Below are 17,796 nucleotides of genomic sequence, written 5' to 3'. Positions count from 1 at the left end.
GACATTTTGCAAAAGCTTGGTGTACGAGAGAGGCAGGGAAACCAAGACGAAGCTGCACCAACCGGTCCAACAGGTACAAGGGCTTGTTGACACCGTTATTTTCTCAGCACGCATGCGCCCTCCTAAATTTCCTGTTGTATTTTCAATTCCTGGAGCAAACTTTTTTCCCTGTTACGGCAAAGGTAGCTGGTCAGGTGAGAGTGGGGTTTTACCTGAACCCCGTCTCTTTCGCCCCCCCACCCCACCACCACCACAAACACACACATATAAACATACCGCTTTCAGGGAGATTAAGGAACAAACAGCCGCCTGTTTTATGTGGAAAACACCTGGAACTTGCTGAGGGAGGATCCGGTTCGGATGAAAAGGAAGGGGTCAGGTGGAAGCAGGAGGGAATCCGGCTCCTTGTCTATCCTCATCGCCGCCTGCCCAGCGTTTACACCATGCCCAGAGCTTTCCTGGTAAAAAGAAAAGAGCCTTACCCGGAGGTCCGAGACTGGAATGAGCTGCCAGACGAAGAGAGAGCCGACACCTACATACCAGGTAGCAGGGAGGATCTGAAAAGCGAGCAGGTTAGACCAGGGTATAGAGGAGACAGAGAGAGAGAGAGGGAGGCTGAGAGATTGGGAAACAGAAACGGAGGGGAGGGGAGGAGAGAGAACTGAGATCGACCAAGTCCTAACAATTTTTTTAAAAAGTCCCTTCTATATGGGATTAGGGGATGGCGCTGTGTTCCAGGCACTCTCACTGCAGTACAAGGTGCAATCTCTTGAAAACTGAAAAGCAGCGAAGCAATTCATCCGCTCGCAAGGTTAAAAAAAATCTCCTTTATGTGGAGACAGGCTTCCCTCTGCTAAGGAGGCACCGCACTTTGAAACGTTGTGTATTTTTTTTAATGCTCCCGGATTCAGCAATCCTGTGGGGGGTGGGGGGCAGTGTGGGAAAAACAAAAGATAGGCAGTCTATGTTTGCATTACAGGGTGTACTCCGTGTTCCTCCTGATTCCATCAGTCATCAACCTGTTCGCAGCACTCGGGCCGGCTCCGAGGCTTCCAAACGGGGCCCCACTGTTGGCTTTAGCTGCACCTTCCCAGTGTAAACATAACGGAACCCGAGCTCCGGCTCTATCTCCCCACCACCGCTCTTTAAAGGGTATTATGTTGCATTCCTAACAGTCAAACGCTGATAAGAGAGGCTTGCGGAGCCAGGCAACACCCCAAACTCAAACAAGCCAAGAAAAGAGGGAAAAAAAATGTCTTAGTTCATTGTTTAAACTGGCTTAACACATGAGCTCCCCATCCAAACACCCTGCTGACTAACCAGGCTATTGTGTAATGTCTTGTTTTCTCTTTTTTTCAGTCAATTTGAACTGCTTTCTGAGTTACGAAGAAGAAAGAAAGACCCAGGATCCACCACCCGGAACAACTGGTTTGGACAAACTTCTGAACGATTCGAGCGAGCCCCGCCTCCTCTACAAGACCGAACCGGACCAAGAGAATGCAGAGGAGCAAGTTCTGGGACCGGAATGCAAAAAGCGCAGTGTCTTGCGAACGAAAATCAAGGTGAGCCGGCTATCGTTAGACTCCGGTTAATCATTAATAGGCGAGATTAGTGGAAAGAGAGAAAACTTGGGCCAGTGTCCGGTACGAGACCCCGATGGAGATCAGGCAGGGGGCCACAAGACATGAAGACGGATCATCGCCCAGTTTGAGAAAAATTACCTTCGCTGCCCTCTTGAAATAGAACATATCGAACATTGCTCAGCAAAACGAAATTATATGATTCCAGTTTACACATTAAGTACAATACGAATATGATCTCAGGTCTGCATTATTTTAAATTCAACATAATGTATAAACTGAAATGATATAACTAAAATACATTTTCAGAATACTTAAGATCAAGTGTAAAAACAGTTATATTATTTCAGATTACACTGTAATATACTGTGTCATAAACAAACAGTACACTCTCAGACACCATGTCTTTATACATTATTTCTTCATGTTCAATTATTAGCTTTATGGTGAGGCAGTATTTTGTATATAATGTAAGTATGAAACTTAAAAGGCCCTGTAAAATTTACATTGTCATTGTACACTGCCACCCTATTTGATAAATATGCTAACGTAACAATTTTTATTTAAATTCACGATTAACATAGAGGAGAATTCGGATGCTAACAGCAAGATTAATTTATTTGAAATATGACGTTGATTTTTTTGGGAGGTGAAAGGTCAAAAATTATTCTAGTTGCACAGCATATACTACTCTGACACCCAAAATTATTATTGCTTGCGGTATGCAAATATAGTCAAATCCAAAAAATATCCAGTCAGGCAGTGTCTGAAGAACTTCGACAAGGTCAAAACTGAATAGGTTCGTTCTTCGGCTTTACTTAGTTATTTCAAAACTTGTGGGGCAAGGGGGAAACCCTATCTTTGTCTGTTTCTTTTACAGCGCCCTTTAGGTCGCTTTTTCTACAGACGTTGCTGAAGCTAACGGTGTGTCTAATTCGGGCTTTTGTCCCCTCTCACAGATCACCACTGGGGAGTCCAGCGACGCCACCTTCCGCTGCCAGGTGTGCAGTAAAGGCTTCCGGCTACAGCGCATGCTCAACCGGCACCTGAAGTGTCACAGCCAGGTGAAACGTCACCTGTGTACGTACTGCGGCAAAGGCTTCAATGACACCTTCGATCTGAAGCGGCACGTCAGGACGCACACCGGTACGTCATCCGTAAACCCCGCCCATGTGCCTGCTGGGACTTGTAGTTCTGTTCGCATTTGCTCGCGACTCAAGCGGCAGTCGTGCCAAGTCGAGAAATTGTGTCAATAATTAAGAGTCATTAAGTCACACAACATAGAAACAGGCCATTCGGGCCATCATATTTATGCCAGCCAACAAATACCAAACTTCACTACTTTCATTTACCTGCCATTTGGTCCGTGGCCTGTGGTGCCCTGGCATTTTAAGTGCTCATCCAGATACGTCTTCAGTTTTGGGAGAGCAGCTGCCTCCACCACCCCCTCAGGTAGCACGTTCCATATGAATACCATCTTCTAGGTGAAATATGCTTTCTCCGATCTCCACTAAAACACTTGCTCCTCAACTTAAATTTATGCCCTTTGATCTCAGGCATGTACCCAAGGATTCTACAAGCCATGTTAATAGTTGTTTCAACTTGCCTGGCCACCTTCAAAGTAACATGTTACAGCTGTACAAGACATTGACAAGGTCATGTTTGGAGAACTGAAGTACAATTCTGACTTCCTGTAGGAGGGCAGAGTTTTAGAAAGGGTGCAAAAAATTTACGAGGATGTTGCAGAGACTGGAAAGTTTGAGTTATTCTAGCTCAGAAGGGGGATGGAAAGCTGAGCAGTAGTTCTAGTACACAGGAGGATGAGTGTAGGGAGGACATGGACAGGACCTCACTGTCACAGGAGTGTGCTGGCAGACAGCAAGCTGGATTTGAGTGTGTCTACTTCAACGCCAGGAGTATCCGGAATAAGGTAGGTGAGCTTGCAGCATGGATAGGTACCTGGGACGTCGATGTTGTGGCCATTTCGGAGACATGGATAGAGCAGGGTCAGGAATGGATGTTGTAGGTTCCAGGGTTTAGATCTTTCATTAAGGTCAGGGAAGGTGGTAAAAGAGGCGGAGGTGTGGCTTTGTTAGTCAAGGACAGTATAGCGGTGGCTGAAAGAACGTTTCATGAGGACTCGTCTACTGAGGTGGTATGGGCTGAGGTCCGAAACAGGAGAGGAGAGGTAACACTGCTGGGAGTTTTTTATAGGGCTCCACAAAGTTCCAGGGATGTGGAGGAGAGGATTGGCAAAACTATTCTGGGCAGGAGTGAAAAGAACAGGGTGGTCATTATGGGAGACTTTAACTTCCCTAACATTGACTGGAAATGCTATAACTCTAGTACGTTGGATGGATTAGTTTTTAATCCAATGTGTGCAGGAGGGTTTCGTGACACAGTATGTCGAAGGGCCGACAAGAGGGGAGGCCACACTGGATCTGGTACTTGGTAATGAACCAGGCCAGGTGTTTGATTTAGTGGCAGGTGAGCACTTTGGAGAGAGTGACCATAATTTGGTTATGTTTAGTTTAGCGATGGAAAGGGATAGGAACATGCCACAGGGCAAGAGTTATAGATGGGGGAAGGGCAATTATAATGCAATTGGACAAGACCTAGGAGGCATAGAATGGGTTAGCAAAATGCAGGGGATGGGGACAATCAAAATGTGGAGCTGGTTTAAGGAACATATATTGCGTGTCCTTGATAGGTATGTCCCTGTCAGGCAGGGAGGAAGCAATAAGGTAAGGGAACCGTGGTTTACTAAAGAAATTTAATCTCTTATTAAGCGGAAGAGGGAGGCTTATGTGACGATGAGACGAGATGGTTCAGATGAGGCGATGGAGAGTTACAGATTAGTTAGAAGAGCAAGGAGGGGACATGAGCAGACATTAGCAGGTAGAATAAAGGAGAACCCTAAAGCTTTCTATAGGTATGTGAGGAATACGAGTATGACTAGCGTAGGAATAGGGCCAGTCAAAGACAGAAGTGGGAAGTTGTGTGTGGACTCTGTGGAGATTGGAGAGGTGCTAAATGATTATTTCTCATGTTTTCACTGAGGAACAGGAGGATGTTGTAGAGGAGATGACTGAGTTATGGGCTACTAGAATTGAAAGGATTAAGGTTAGTAAGGAGGAGGTGTCATCAATTCTCGAGGGTGTGAAGGTAGATAAATCCCCTGGGCCAGATGGGATTTTTTCCGAGGATTGTCTGGGAAGCTAGGGAGGAGGTGGCGGAGTCTTTGGCCTTGATCTTTGAGTCCTCATTGTCTACAGGTTTAGTACCTGAGGACTGGAGGATTGCAAATGTTATGCCCTTGTTCAAGAAGGTCAGTAGGGATGACTCAGGTAATTATAGACCTGTGAGCCTTACGTCTGTTGTAGGAAAAGTTTTGGAAAGGATTATCAGAGATAGGATTTATAATCATCTAGCATGCAACAATTTGATTGGAGATAGTCAGCATGGATTCGTCAAGGGCAGGTCGTGTCTCACAAACCTCATTGAGTTTTTTGAGAAGGTGACCAAGCATGTGGATGAGGGAAGGGCAGTTGATGTGGTGTACATGGACTTCAGTAAAGCCTTTGATAAGGTTCCTCATGGGATGCTATTGGAGAAAATACATAGGCACGGGATTGAGGGAGATTTAGCAGTTTGGGTTAGAAACTGGCTTTCTGTAAGAAGGCAACGAGTGATGGTTGATGGAAAATATTCAGCCTGGAGTAAGGTCACTAGTGGTGTGCCTCAAGGATCTGTTTTGGGACCACTGCTGTTTGTCATTTTTATAAATGACTTGGACGCTGGCATGGGTGGATGGGTTAGTAAGTTTGCAGATGACACTAAAGTTGGTGGAGTGGTGGGCAGTGTGGAAGAATGTTGCAGGTTGCAGGGAGACTTGGATAGACTGCAGAACTGGGCTGAAAGGTGGCAAATGGAGTTCAATGCGGATAAATGTGAGGTGGTTAACTTTGGGAGGAATAATAGGAAGGCAGAATACTAGGTCAATGGTAAGATTCTTGGTAGTGTGGATGTGCAGAGTGATCTTGGTGTCCATGTACATAGATCCCTGAAAGTTGTCACCCAGGTTGATGATGCTGTTAAGCAGGCTTACGGTGTGTTAGGTTTTATTGGTAGAGGGTGAGTTCCAGAGCCATGATGTCATGCTGCAGCTGTACAAAACGCTAATGCAGCCTCATTTGGAATATTGCGTGCAGTTCTGGTCGCCCCCATTACAGGAAGGATGTGGAAGCATTGGAAAAGGTGCAGAGGAGATTTACCAGAATGTTGCCTGGTCTGGAGCGCAGTCCCTATGAAGAAAGGCTGAGGGACTTGGGTCTGTTCTCATTGGAGAGAAAGAGGCTAAGAGGGGATTTAATAGAGACATACAAGATGATTAGAGGATTGGACAGTGAGAGTCTTTTTCCAAGGATGATGACTTCAGCTTGTACAAGGGGGCATATCTACAAATTGAGGGGTGATAGATTTAAGACAGATGTCAGAGGCAGGTTCTTTACTCAGAGTGGTAAGGGCGTGGAACGCCCTGCCTGCCAATGTAGTTAACTCAGCCACGTTAAGGGCATTTAAACAGTCCTTGGACAAGCATATAGATGATGATGGGATAGTGTAGGGGGAGGGGCTTAGATTAGTTCACAGTTCGGCGCAACATCGAGGGCCAAAGGACGCTGTATTGTTCTATGTTCTATAAGGGGAGGCTGGGACATTTTTGAGGCTGAGGGGTGACCCCATAGAGGTTTATAAAATCATGAGGGTCATAGGCAAGATGAATAGCCAAAGTCTTTTCCCCAGGGAGGATTGTCCAAAACTAGAGGGCATAGATATACAGTGAGAGAGGCAGATTTATAAAGGACCTGACTGGCAGCTTTTTCACACAGTGGGTAATGCATATATTGACTAAGCTGCCGCAGCAAGTGGTCGAGGCGGGTAGAATTACGACATTTAAGAGACATTTAGACTGGTACATGGATAACAATGGTTTAGAGGGATATGGATCAAACACAAGCAGATGGGACCAATTCAGTTTCAGAAACCTGATTGGCCTGGATGAGTTGGGATAAAGAGTTTGTTTCCATGCTATGTGACTCTATAGTTTGAGGAGGTTGAAAGAATTTGTAAGTGGGCTTGATAAAGTCAGTGCTGAGATGCTGTTTCCCTTGCAGGTGAATCTAAAACTAAGATGGAGGTGAGTAGAAATTTGTTCTTCCAAAGCATTGTTAATCTTTGGAATTTTCCAGGGAGAGCTGTAGAGGCTGGACCCTTCAATATATTCAAGGCCGAGTTAGACAGCTTTTTTATCTATTATGGAATCAAAGGTTACGGACACGAAAATGGAGTTAAAGCCCCAGTTAGATCCTATTGAATGGCAAAGCAGATCTCAGAGGCTGAATGTCCTCCATGTGTCCAATTTTCTGTGAAGAAGTGTTCCAACCCAAAGTGTCAACTTTCCTTTTCCTCTGATGCTGCCTGCCCTGCTGTCTTCCTCCAGCTCCACACTGTGTTAGCTCTGACTCCAGCGTCTGCAGTTCTTACTATCTCTTTCTGTGTTAATTTGTGTTTATGTAATGCCTTTCATGATCTCACAATGCGTCAAACCACTTTATAGCACTTTTGAAGCGCAATTATTGTTGTAATATAGGAAATGAGACAGTCAACTTGTTCAGTCAGGAAAAGATTAGATAGAGTTTTCCGGCCACTGAAACTGAAAGATACCTGCACACAAATGAATGCTGCATAAGGACCAGGTATACTGGGCTGATTTGCACATTATGAGCCAACATCACCACGAAAAATTACAAATAATTGAGGGAAAAAGTGACGTACATGACTTGCATTTGACTCCAGTAAGGACTCGACACCAATATGAAGAGAGGGGTAAAAATTGTTGAGAGAAAATTAAAGGAAAAACAACCAGAATGTATGCTCAGTAAATGTATGAATTGTTTTATCAGTGATATTTTGTAATTCAGAAGACAAGGTTTCCATTGGATTTTACTTTTTTAACTTTATTGTGCCTGTTGGGATTCATGTTTAAAATGGATCTGTTAATTTGCTAAAATAATTTCACCAGAAAATCCTGGTCATGAAAATAAAAAACACAAGTACAAAAAAAATCTAAACAACACAAAGCAAACTCTTACAACAACATTTAATAATACAATAAGGCCAGTAACAAATGAGTAATCTTGTAACACAAACCAAATAATCTTCACGAAATGTCAATAGTCTTCCAAGAAATATCAAATAATCTGAATGGACTGCCCAAATTAAATACCAATCAGGTTGATGTGAATTCTGAGAAGTTTTGCAAGGAGCTGAAAAGTTTCAATTGAAACTAATAGTGCGCTTGAATCCTCCCCACTTACCAGGATGGGTGCAGCTGCAGTGGGACCCATGCTGTTTGTCTGATCAGTGTTACTGTCACTGAATGTAACATCCATCCTGCCATTGGCAATTTGCCATGGTTGCACTACATTGGTTGCACTACAGTAATTCACCAAGTTAACTATGAAAGACATTCCCTGCATTGCAACGTCTGCTGAGAGGATTGTGAGCAGCAATGTTACGTGGAACATCAGGTTATGAAATAAAAAAGGAACTTGATGTATTATATGACCTTGGAACATCTCAAATCAACTTATAGCTAATTAAATACTTTTGAAGTATAATTACTTCTGAAAAAAGTTCAGCAGATAATTTGCACACATCAATCTTCTACAAACAGCAATATAATAATGACCAGATAACAATTGTTTATAGTCTTCTTAAAATACAGCACTTTAGTATAACTTAAAAAAAGCACATTTTGTTGAAACATTTTATCTTGCATTCATTTGGTAATAGGGCCCCATTCTATGCAGACAGAAAGAGCATATACATATAAAGTAATTCAACAGAAAAGGTGACAGGCATTTATTGATTCATTTCTCAAGACAATTCCTGGACTAGTTAACCTGTCTGATTTAAAATTTAAACAAAGCCTGGCAGTTAGCTGTCAATCATCAATAAGTGATACATTCTCAATGTAAACAGAGTCCACTTACTAACCATTCAGCACTCTTCTCTCACACAAGATAAATGCTTATTTTCCCCTTAAATTGGTATTTTTGTGAATTGTGTTGATGACTACAAAATGAAAATCTTTACAAGATATGCTTCTTTTTCAGCAATATTGTAGTCATGTTGGTTGAAGGATAACTAGACCTAGTTCAGCCAACTAACTCTGATCACCAATTACAGGAATATCTGAGATGAGTAAAGACTACCTCAATCCATCCAGTTAATTCCAGAGTTCCTACAAAAACACAGTTTCTAACCCCCTGTCTTTCTGAATTCATTTTCACACAGATGGTTTTTAAATCAGTTGTTAAGATGACAGTACAGAAGTTATTAGCCTTTATCTTTCATTGTCATCTAAGTTGTTCACTTGCCATTCTATGCAGAAACCAGGGAGACTTCTGCTGAAGCCATGTTTGCTTTCTCATCAGGAATTGAAAATGCCACCCTTAAAGTCTGTCTTCAGCTTGTACAGTCAGAGAGTCTTACAGTACAGAAACAGACTCTTCAGACCAACTCATCCATGCCGACCAGTTTTTCAAAACTGAACTAGTCCCACTTGCCTGCATTTGGCCCATGTCCCTTTAAACGTTTCCTATTCATGTACCTGCGCAAATGTGTTCTAAATGTTGTAACTGTACCTGCATCTACCACTTCCTCTGGCAGTTCATTCCACATACGAACCACCCTCTGTTGCACTTCAGGTCCCTTTTAAATCTTTCTCCTCTCACCTTAAAAATATGCTCCCTGGTTTTGAACTCCACAATCCTAGGGAAAAGACCTTTGCTATTCACCATATCTGCACCCCTCATGATTTTATAAACCTCTATAAGGTCACCTCTCAACAACCTATGCTCCAGTAATAACAGTTCCAACCTATCCAGCCTCTCCTCATAAGGCATACCCTTCAATCCCAGCCTCATCCTGGTAAATGTTTTCTGAACTCTCTCCAATTTAATAATATCCTTCCTATAGCAGGGTGACCAGGATTGTACACATTACTCCAGAAGAGGCCTCACCAACGTGTTGTACAACCTCAACATGATGTTCCAACCCCTATACTCAATTGTCCAAGCAATGAAGGCAAGCATTCTTTGCCACCCTGTCTACCTTTGACGCAACTTTCAAATAATTGTGTTCCTAAACCTTTAGAGGAGTCTCTGTTCAAAAATGCTACAATTAACTGGATAAGTCCTACCCTTGTTTGTTTACCAAAATGCAATACCTCGCATTTATCCAACTTAAACTCCATCTGCCACTCCTCAGCCCATTTGCCCAATTGATCCAGATTCCTTTGTAATCTTAATTAACCATCTTCATTGTCGACTATATCACCAAATTTGCTGTCATCTGCAAACTTACCAATCATGCCTCCTAAGTTCTTACTTGAATAGTTTAGATAAATGACAAACAACAGTGAAACCAGCAACAATCCCCACAGAACACCACTGGTCACCCGCCAATTTTCCACCCAATTGACGAGCTCACCCTGAATCCCATGCAATCTAACTTTACTAATCAGACTATCATTTGGAAGCTTGTCAAAGGCTTCACTAATGTCCATGTAGATGATATCTACCTCCCTCCTCTAATCAATCTTCTTGGTTATGTCCTCAAAAAAACTCAATCGTGTTTGAGACATGATATCTCAAGCACCTAGCCATGCTGACTATCCCTAATCAGTCCCTGCCACTCCAAATGCATGTAAATCCTATTTCTCAGAATCCCCTCCAACAATTTACCCACCAGTGATGTCAGCCTCACTGGTCCTTATTTCCAAGGCTTCTACTAACAGCCTTTCTTAAATAAAGGCACAAGATTAGCCATCCCCAAGTCCTCCAGCATGCTATAGATGAAACAAATATTTCTGCTAGGGGCCCTGTAATTTCTTCGCAATTTTCCACAATGTCCCGGGATATAATTGATTAGGCTCTGGAGATTTATCCCCCTTTTATAAGACCTCCACTGTTGACTGTTTACAAGACATCAATAGTTATTTCCCCCAATTGTCTATCTGCCATGTCTTCCTCCATAGTGAAAACTGACAGGAAATATTTGTTTAGTATATCCTGTGGTTCCACACATAGATGACCTCGTTGATCTTTGAGGGGCTCTAATCTCTCTTCATTTGTTCTTTTGCTCTTAATGTATTTGTAAAATCTCTTTACATTACCCTTAACCTTATCTGCCAAGGCTATCTCATAATCCCTTTTTGCCCTCCTGATTTCCCTCTTATGAATGCTCCTACACCCCTTATACTTTAAGAGATTCAGTTGATCCCAATTGTCTATACCTAACATATGCCTCCTTATTCTTGACAAGAGCATCATTATCTTTATTCTTCCATTGTTCCTCACTCTTTTACCCTTCACTCTAACAGGAACATAATGCGTCTGAACTCTTGTTGTCTCACTTTTGAAAGTCTTCCACTTGCCAGATGTTCCTTTACCTGCAAACAGACTACCCAATCAACTTTTGAGAATACCTATCTCCTTCTGTCAAAACTTGTCTTCTGTATTAGGTATATCTACATATTGATAAAATTTTCTTGAACACCTTAAACAAATTCCTCACCATCCAACCCCTGAACACGATGGCAGTCCCAATCTATCTTTAAAATGTTAAAATAGCCTACTCCTATGACCCTATTATTCTTACATAAAGCTGCAATCTCGCTACATATTTGTTGCTCAGTTTCCTGCTGACTATTGGGATGTCAATAGTAAAATCCTATCAAGGTGATCATCCTCTTCTTATTTCTGAGTTTCCCCGATATAGCTTCACTGGACGATCCCTCGGAAATATCCTCTCTAAGTACAGCCATAATGTTTTCCATAATTAAAAACACTGTTACTCCTCCTCTCTTGCCTCCCCTTCTATTCTTCCTAAACCATCTGTAGCCTGGAACATTGAACTGCTAATTCTATCCCTCCCTCAGCCATGTTTCTGTCATAGCTATGATGTCCCAGTCCCATGTTCCCATACATGCCCTTACCAGTAAGACTCCTTGCATTGAAAAACATGCAGTCTAATTCCTCATAGTTGTATCATTCTCAGACTTGCTCTTGTCTGCCTTTTCTGATTATTTTGCTCTCTTTAACTTCAGAACCATCCTCATTTGTCTCTCTATTCTTACAACTACTTAAGATCTCCTCACTCCCCCTCCCTACGAGTTTAAAGGTTCCCGAATAGAACTAGCCTATCAACTTGCCAGGATATTGATCACCCCCAGTCCAGATGAAAACCATCCCTTTGATACAGGTCTCTGTGCAAAAATCTGAATCCTTGCTCCCTGCACCAGTTCCTGAGTCATGCATAGATCTACCTTATATTCTTATTCTTACTCTCAATAGTGCATGGCACCAACAGTAATCCAGCGATTACTACCTTTGAGATTCTGCTTGTTAACATCCTTCCTAACTTTCTATATTCAATCTGCAAAGCCTCGACCTTTTCCCTAACTATGTCGTTCTTACCAACGTGTGCAACAACTTCTGGCTTTTCACTTTCTCTTTGAAAATATGCTGCAACGGCTTTGAGACACCCTTGACCTTCGCACCAGGTGACAACATGTTATCCTAAAGTCTCAATCACTGCCACAGAATCTCATGGCTGTGCCCCTGACAGGGGAGCCCCCTATAACGCTTATTCTTTTGAACTTTGACAAACCCTGCTTAACAGAAGATTCATTCTTCGTTCCCAAGATTCGCTGTCACTTCTACTTTCCTCTGAGAGAGTATGCCCCTCAACAGTACCCAAAACATATACCTGTTTGAGAGAGGAACAGCCACAGGAGACTCCTGCAGTACTCACCATCTATCTGACTGAACCTGGGGTGTGACCACCTCTCTAAATCTACTAACGATCACTCTCTGTGCCTTCACTATGCTCCTTGTGACTCTAACTGTCTCTCTAACCAATCCAAACAGTCTGGTATGAGGATTCAAACACACCTCATGCAGGCATAATCTCCATGGAGAGTCAATTGCTCCCACAGCTGACAGGAGGATCACACCACTCCACTGACTGCCATCAAAACCCCTTAAAAATTTGCTAACGTAGACTTGCCTAAAAAGAGCTACACTTTTCTCAAATCCAGTGTTGTGGCCTGATTGTTGCTGACAGACTATGCTGGAAGAACATAAAGTCTATTTTGTATCTTGTAGGGCCTTAAAGATGAAGCTCTAAATACAACCTTATATTGAAAAAAAAATCTATCGTCCCCTTAATTTTAAGCATGCAAAAGAGAAAAATAATTAATATTTAAATTCTTAAATTCCAGCACTTGGCTTAAACTCCCAGCAACCAAAAGTAGCCTCTTCCTCAGATTTTCTATCAGTCTCCAACTCTGAGTAAAGGTATATGAATCCCTTCGACTCCTAGATTCAGTGTTGCAAAAATAATGGATCCAGGAACCCGCTCCCTGTAATTATTTAAACCTCTAATAAGGAACACTTTATAAACAAGTTGAAAAGGTCAATATTCTTAGCTCTGTGCACACATAAAAACAAAATCCATTGCCAGAACTGCTGAAACCTCCACAAACACTTGGATAGGGCTGTCCTGAACACCACGTAATCCAATCTCTCCTTCCTCATTTTTATTATGAAGAGTGACTGGATATATTTAGGTCATTGACTGACATTGTTTTTGTAAGTAACACTGTCCACCCAACACAACACAAGCACTTACCTGACCCCAACAATGTTCATGCCCTCTTTCCCGACATTGCTTACCCTACAAGAATGTTCAACCTCTCATCCCTCCAACAATGTTTATCCCTGACAATGCAGCGATCCCTTTGCTCCCCTACTGTGTTTAACCCCTCACACCCCCCGTCACTGTCATTCCCCCCAATTCACCACCTGTCAATGTTCACCTTCCCAACAGTGTTCAGCAGCCTCTCCCCCCCCCCCCAATCCTTCTCATGGTGTTCACCCAATACACCTTCTCCCATCAAATGCTTACTCTCTTCTTCATCACACTTCCATACTCACCCTCATGGGCTCCCACTCCCTCCCTGCATGCCCCTGACCATTCATCAAATCCAGGGATTTCAGAAGCTGAATCAGGAGAGAGCTTGTGAGGTAGGGTGTGATGAACATTGTTTTGAGGATGGGGAGGAGGTCAATATTGGGGGGCAGGAAGGTGAATATTTCCAGTAGGCAGCTGCTGGTGGCTCCAACACTCCAGCTAATTTACTTTGAGCTGCACTCCTCAGCAAACCTTAGATCTGCTAGGCAAAACTCTAAATAAACCTAGTAAATCCTAGAGCCAATGCAGGGCAAACAGCTGACATGCCTATGAGCCATCTGATCCCACTGTTGTAGGGATCTGATCACCAATCCATGCAGGATAAAACTGGCAAACAGAGGGTTAAAATCCACCTAAACTGACAACACCCTTATTATTTCAACCTACCTTTTATCAATCTGGACACCTTGTGCCTATTTTCCCTCGTCAATTATTTATGCAACTGCTTCTCTCTCTTTTTCCCTGTCACGGCTATACAGGACATTGGTTAGGCCACTTTTGGAATACTGCATTCAATTCTGGTCTCCCTGCTATTGGAAAGTTGTTGTTAAACTTGAAAGGGTTCGGAAAAGATTTACAAGGATGTTGCCAGGGCAGGAAGGTTTGAGCTACAGGGAGACACTGAATAGGCTAGGGCTATTTTCACTGGAGTGTCAAAGGTGAGGTGTGACCTCATTGAAGTCTATAAAATCATGAGAGGTATGAATAGGGTGAATAGCCAAGGTCTTTTTCCAGGGTAGCGGAGTCCAAAACTAGAGGGGCATATGTTTAAGGTAAGAGGGGTAAGATTTAAAAAGGACTGATGGGATAACATTTTCACACAGAAGATAATGCGTGTATGGAAATGAGTTGCCAGAGAAAGTGGTGGAGGCTGGTATAACTATAACCTTTAAAACGCACCTGGGTGGGTAGATGAATAGGAAGGGTTTAGAGGGATATGGGCTAAATGCTAGCAAATGGGACTAGATTAATTTAGAATATCTGGTCAGCATGGACGAGTTGGACCAAAGGGTCTGCTTCCATGCTGTGTAATTCTGTGAATCTATGACTCTTTCTCTCCCTCTTTCTGTCTCATTTTCCTGGGTCCTTCCATGCATCTCTCAGCCACCTTCTGCCTCTCTAACTGGAATAGTCACTCAGCAGTCTCTGAGCTTTTCTCAACCTCTTGCGTATACATTCTTTTCACCAGCCCTATGTATAAAGGTACCATTCTTACACTCAGTTTGTTCAAGTGCTGAGGCCTTTGTGAACAGGTTGGGTTCATGCTTCTTTTCTCTTATTTTATGTTTAAAGAAATATCTAAAAGAGCCTACTATATATACATGCATAATGGTCTGTCTTGTGCAAAAGTCAAGGGGCAGCAGGTTGGCTCAGTGGTTAGCACTGCTGCTTCACAGCGCCAGGGACCCAGGCTCAATCCCACCCTTGGGCGACTGTCTGGAGTTTGCACATTCTCCCAATGTATGCGTGGATTCCCTCTTGGGTGCCCCAGTTTCCTCTCTCAGTTGAAAGATATGCATGTTAGGTGGATTTGCCATGTTAAATTCCCCATAGTGTTTCGGGATGCCTAGGTTAGGTGGATTAGCCATGAGGGAATACAGGGATACAGTAGGTGGGGGAGTCAGGGTGGGATGCGTTTCAGAGAGTTGGTGTGGACTTGTTGGGCCAAACGGCCTGTTTCCACACTGGAGGGATTCTGACTTCTGGTCAAAAAAAATCATACATTTTGCATATACCTGGTGTAAAAGTTGACCCCCAACTTTAAGCCAAATAATCCATTCTTCCTGTTCAGCAAACAAACCCTGGAGACTGATCTTATTGATGTGCCAGAATCATTACAGGTAGGAGCAGAAATAGGCCATTCAGCTTATTGACTCTGATGGGCCATTCAATGAAATCATGGCTGATTTCATAATCCTCAACTCTACTTTCCTGTCTTTTCCCTATAATGCCTGATTGTCTTACTGATGAAAAATCTGTCTATCTCAGCCTTGGATATACTTAATGACAGAGCCTCAACAGCCCCCTGTGGTAAAGAATTCCACAGATTAATTACCCTCAGAGAAGAAATTTGTTTCCATCTGCCTTAAATGTGCCATGCCCCGGTCCTAGACTCTCCCACAGAGGGTGGTTTGTGTAAGGAATAAACTGCCAGAGGAAGTGGTAGATGCAGGTATGGTTATAACATTTTGACAGGTACATGAAAAGGAAAATGTTTAGAGGGAGTTGGCCAAATGCAGGCAAGTGGGACGAGGTTAGTTTGGGAAATTTGGTCCACATGGATGAGTTGGACTGAAGGATTTGTTTCCATGCTGTATGACTGCATCACTCTGCCAGACTGTCCAGCCAACCAAGGCCCTGCTGTTATCAACTCCAAATTCTCCTTCACAAGGTTTTAGTGCCTACCCACATCTTTTAATAAACAGTACAGCAAATTCTGATGATGGGGTGGTTTCCAGTCTCTCCAAAACATTACCTGTGTTGACCTCCCTACTTTTTGACCAGAAATGTAGTCTTAGAAACTGGTCATTTACATGAGAAGACCTGCTCATTTTACTTTAATTTAATTTTAATGGGAAAATCTGTTCTGCGTTACATTGTTTCTCTTAAAGCTGCAATTTTCAGGGAAGAAGCACCAAACTTCTTGTTTTAATCTGTTGCTTGAATTCACAGTTTTAGAAAGGGAGAGCATATGCTTGTGGAGTTAAATTAGGTTTGTGACATAGTTTTGGCTAATTGCCTGTCATTTAAAAATGTCAACTATATTTGATGTGCAGGAATTCGCCCTTATAAATGCAGCCTTTGTCATAAAGCCTTTACACAGAGATGCTCCTTGGAATCACACCTCAAGAAGATCCACGGAGTGACACAGAAATACAGCTACAAGGAAAGAAGGGCAAAGCTCTATGTCTGTGAAGAATGTGGGTTCACAGCCATCAACCAAGAGGACCTCTACCTTCACATGAAGCAGAATCACCCTGAAAACCCACTACTTAAAAAGACTTCAAAGAAAATAGCTGCAGCTCTGCAGAATAAACTCAGCTCGGTGCTACACAACAGTGACAAAAATAAGGATTCTGAATAGGAGCAAAAGAAGAGGAAGTGGCGTTGATGGTGAAGCTTTGATACTTGCACTGCGGGTTAAATAAAACATATGGTTAGTGTGAGTGACATATTAAACACAGTGGGAAGATTACTTTGAATTGCTGGTGCAAACAAACTGTTTTAAAAACCATTTGCTGGATATAGTATAGTAAACATTTACACTTTTGATACTGGTCCAGTACCCTAAAGGGCTAGATGTTTTTTTAAAAATCCTTGAGATTTGGGTATTGCTATCAGTTTCAGAATATAGAGGTGGTGTAGGGCTGCCTTCTTGAATTATTTTTAATTTGCATACAATCTAATGCAATTTGCTAGGCCATTTCAGGTTGCAGCTAACCAAAGGGCTATGAGTATGAATGGTGCTTTGGGCTTTTCAACTCTTCTCTGTATGTTGTGTTCTTTGAAGATATATCTTGTTTACCATTTCTTTTAAATTTGTTGGTTCAAGGGTACAATTCTTTTTCTACAGAAGCATATACTTTATTCATTTGTAGCTGTTTGAATTTGAAAAATAATTGTATATCGAGGGAAGTAGTATGAATTTCCAAAATTCAGTACAGATCTCTTATTTTGATATGGAGAATTTAGGAAATATTCAATACAGATAATTTAATGCATAACATTCCAAAAAGTGTCCTGTATAAACTATTAAAAAAGACTTTATATTACAAAGAGGAATTGAAATTTATGGTATGCTGTTTTCTACTAGTCTGTTTATCTAAAAAATGAGATTTTAACTTTATAGCTTCTTAACCAGACTTCAAAAGTTGCTTCATTTCTTGAAAAAAACATTAGATTTGTTTTTGAAGATCATCTTGTTTAAAATTGCATAGATTGCATTAATCCAGCACATGCTAAGAATTACATGAACAAACAGTTTAAAATGATCAGACAAGCGTATAATGTGGCTTACCTTTTTTGCTAGAAGCTACACATTAAGACAGAGACCTGTCCTCTGCAAACAGAAAGAACATGTTCAGGCATTGAACCTTTTGTGGAATTAAACAAA

General features: G+C 42.1%; 2 protein-coding genes across 6 annotated transcripts in view; one reads left to right on the top strand and one right to left on the bottom strand.

Moving 5' to 3' along the window:
- The window catches only part of LOC125454934 (protein PET117 homolog, mitochondrial), a 42,382-nt gene extending 40,954 nt beyond the window's left edge, over positions 1 to 1,428 (bottom strand). The window contains exons 1-2 of one of the 2 annotated variants that reach the window (XM_048536285.2): positions 1,321 to 1,428; positions 277 to 458 (exon numbers count right to left, since the gene is read on the bottom strand). The gene's annotated coding sequence lies outside the window, so the exon portion shown is untranslated. Of the gene's footprint in view, positions 1 to 276; positions 459 to 482; positions 684 to 1,320 lie in introns of those variants that run through there. The other variant, XM_048536286.2, reaches the window with a different exon arrangement.
- Positions 46 to 17,440, top strand: LOC125454933 (putative transcription factor Ovo-like 1). Of its 4 annotated transcripts, none has more exons than XM_048536279.2 (4): positions 46 to 543; positions 1,360 to 1,562; positions 2,540 to 2,726; positions 16,460 to 17,440. In XM_048536279.2, exons 1-4 carry the CDS (start codon positions 444 to 446, stop codon positions 16,765 to 16,767), a joined length of 798 nt encoding a protein of 265 aa, XP_048392236.1. In that variant the 5' UTR covers positions 46 to 443; the 3' UTR covers positions 16,768 to 17,440. The 4 variants fall into 4 exon arrangements, with proteins under 4 accessions (XP_048392236.1, XP_048392237.1, XP_048392241.1 ...); XM_048536280.1 differs by having other exon boundaries at positions 123 to 543; positions 16,496 to 17,440; XM_048536284.1 differs by lacking the exon at positions 46 to 543 and adding an exon at positions 864 to 878.
- Positions 17,441 to 17,796: the final 356 nt, after the last annotated feature.

The sequence above is a fragment of the Stegostoma tigrinum genome, chromosome 9 (assembly GCF_030684315.1).
Source record: "Stegostoma tigrinum isolate sSteTig4 chromosome 9, sSteTig4.hap1, whole genome shotgun sequence".
Lineage (NCBI taxonomy): Eukaryota > Metazoa > Chordata > Chondrichthyes > Orectolobiformes > Stegostomatidae > Stegostoma > Stegostoma tigrinum.
The sequence above is the reverse complement of the archived record's forward strand: the minus strand, read 5'-3'. Positions and strand labels throughout refer to the sequence as shown.

What these genes read in the sequence shown, in the direction of transcription:
- LOC125454933 (XM_048536279.2), top strand. Translation starts at nt 444, where the DNA reads ATGCCCAGAGCTTTCCTGGTAAAAAGAAAAGAGCCTTACCCGGAGGTC. An exon ending in AGCCGACACCTACATACCAG is followed by an intron (nt 544 to 1,359) that starts GTAGCAGGGAGG and finishes TCTTTTTTTCAG; the next exon opens with TCAATTTGAACTGCTTTCTG. An exon ending in TCTTGCGAACGAAAATCAAG is followed by an intron (nt 1,563 to 2,539) that starts GTGAGCCGGCTA and finishes CCCCTCTCACAG; the next exon opens with ATCACCACTGGGGAGTCCAG.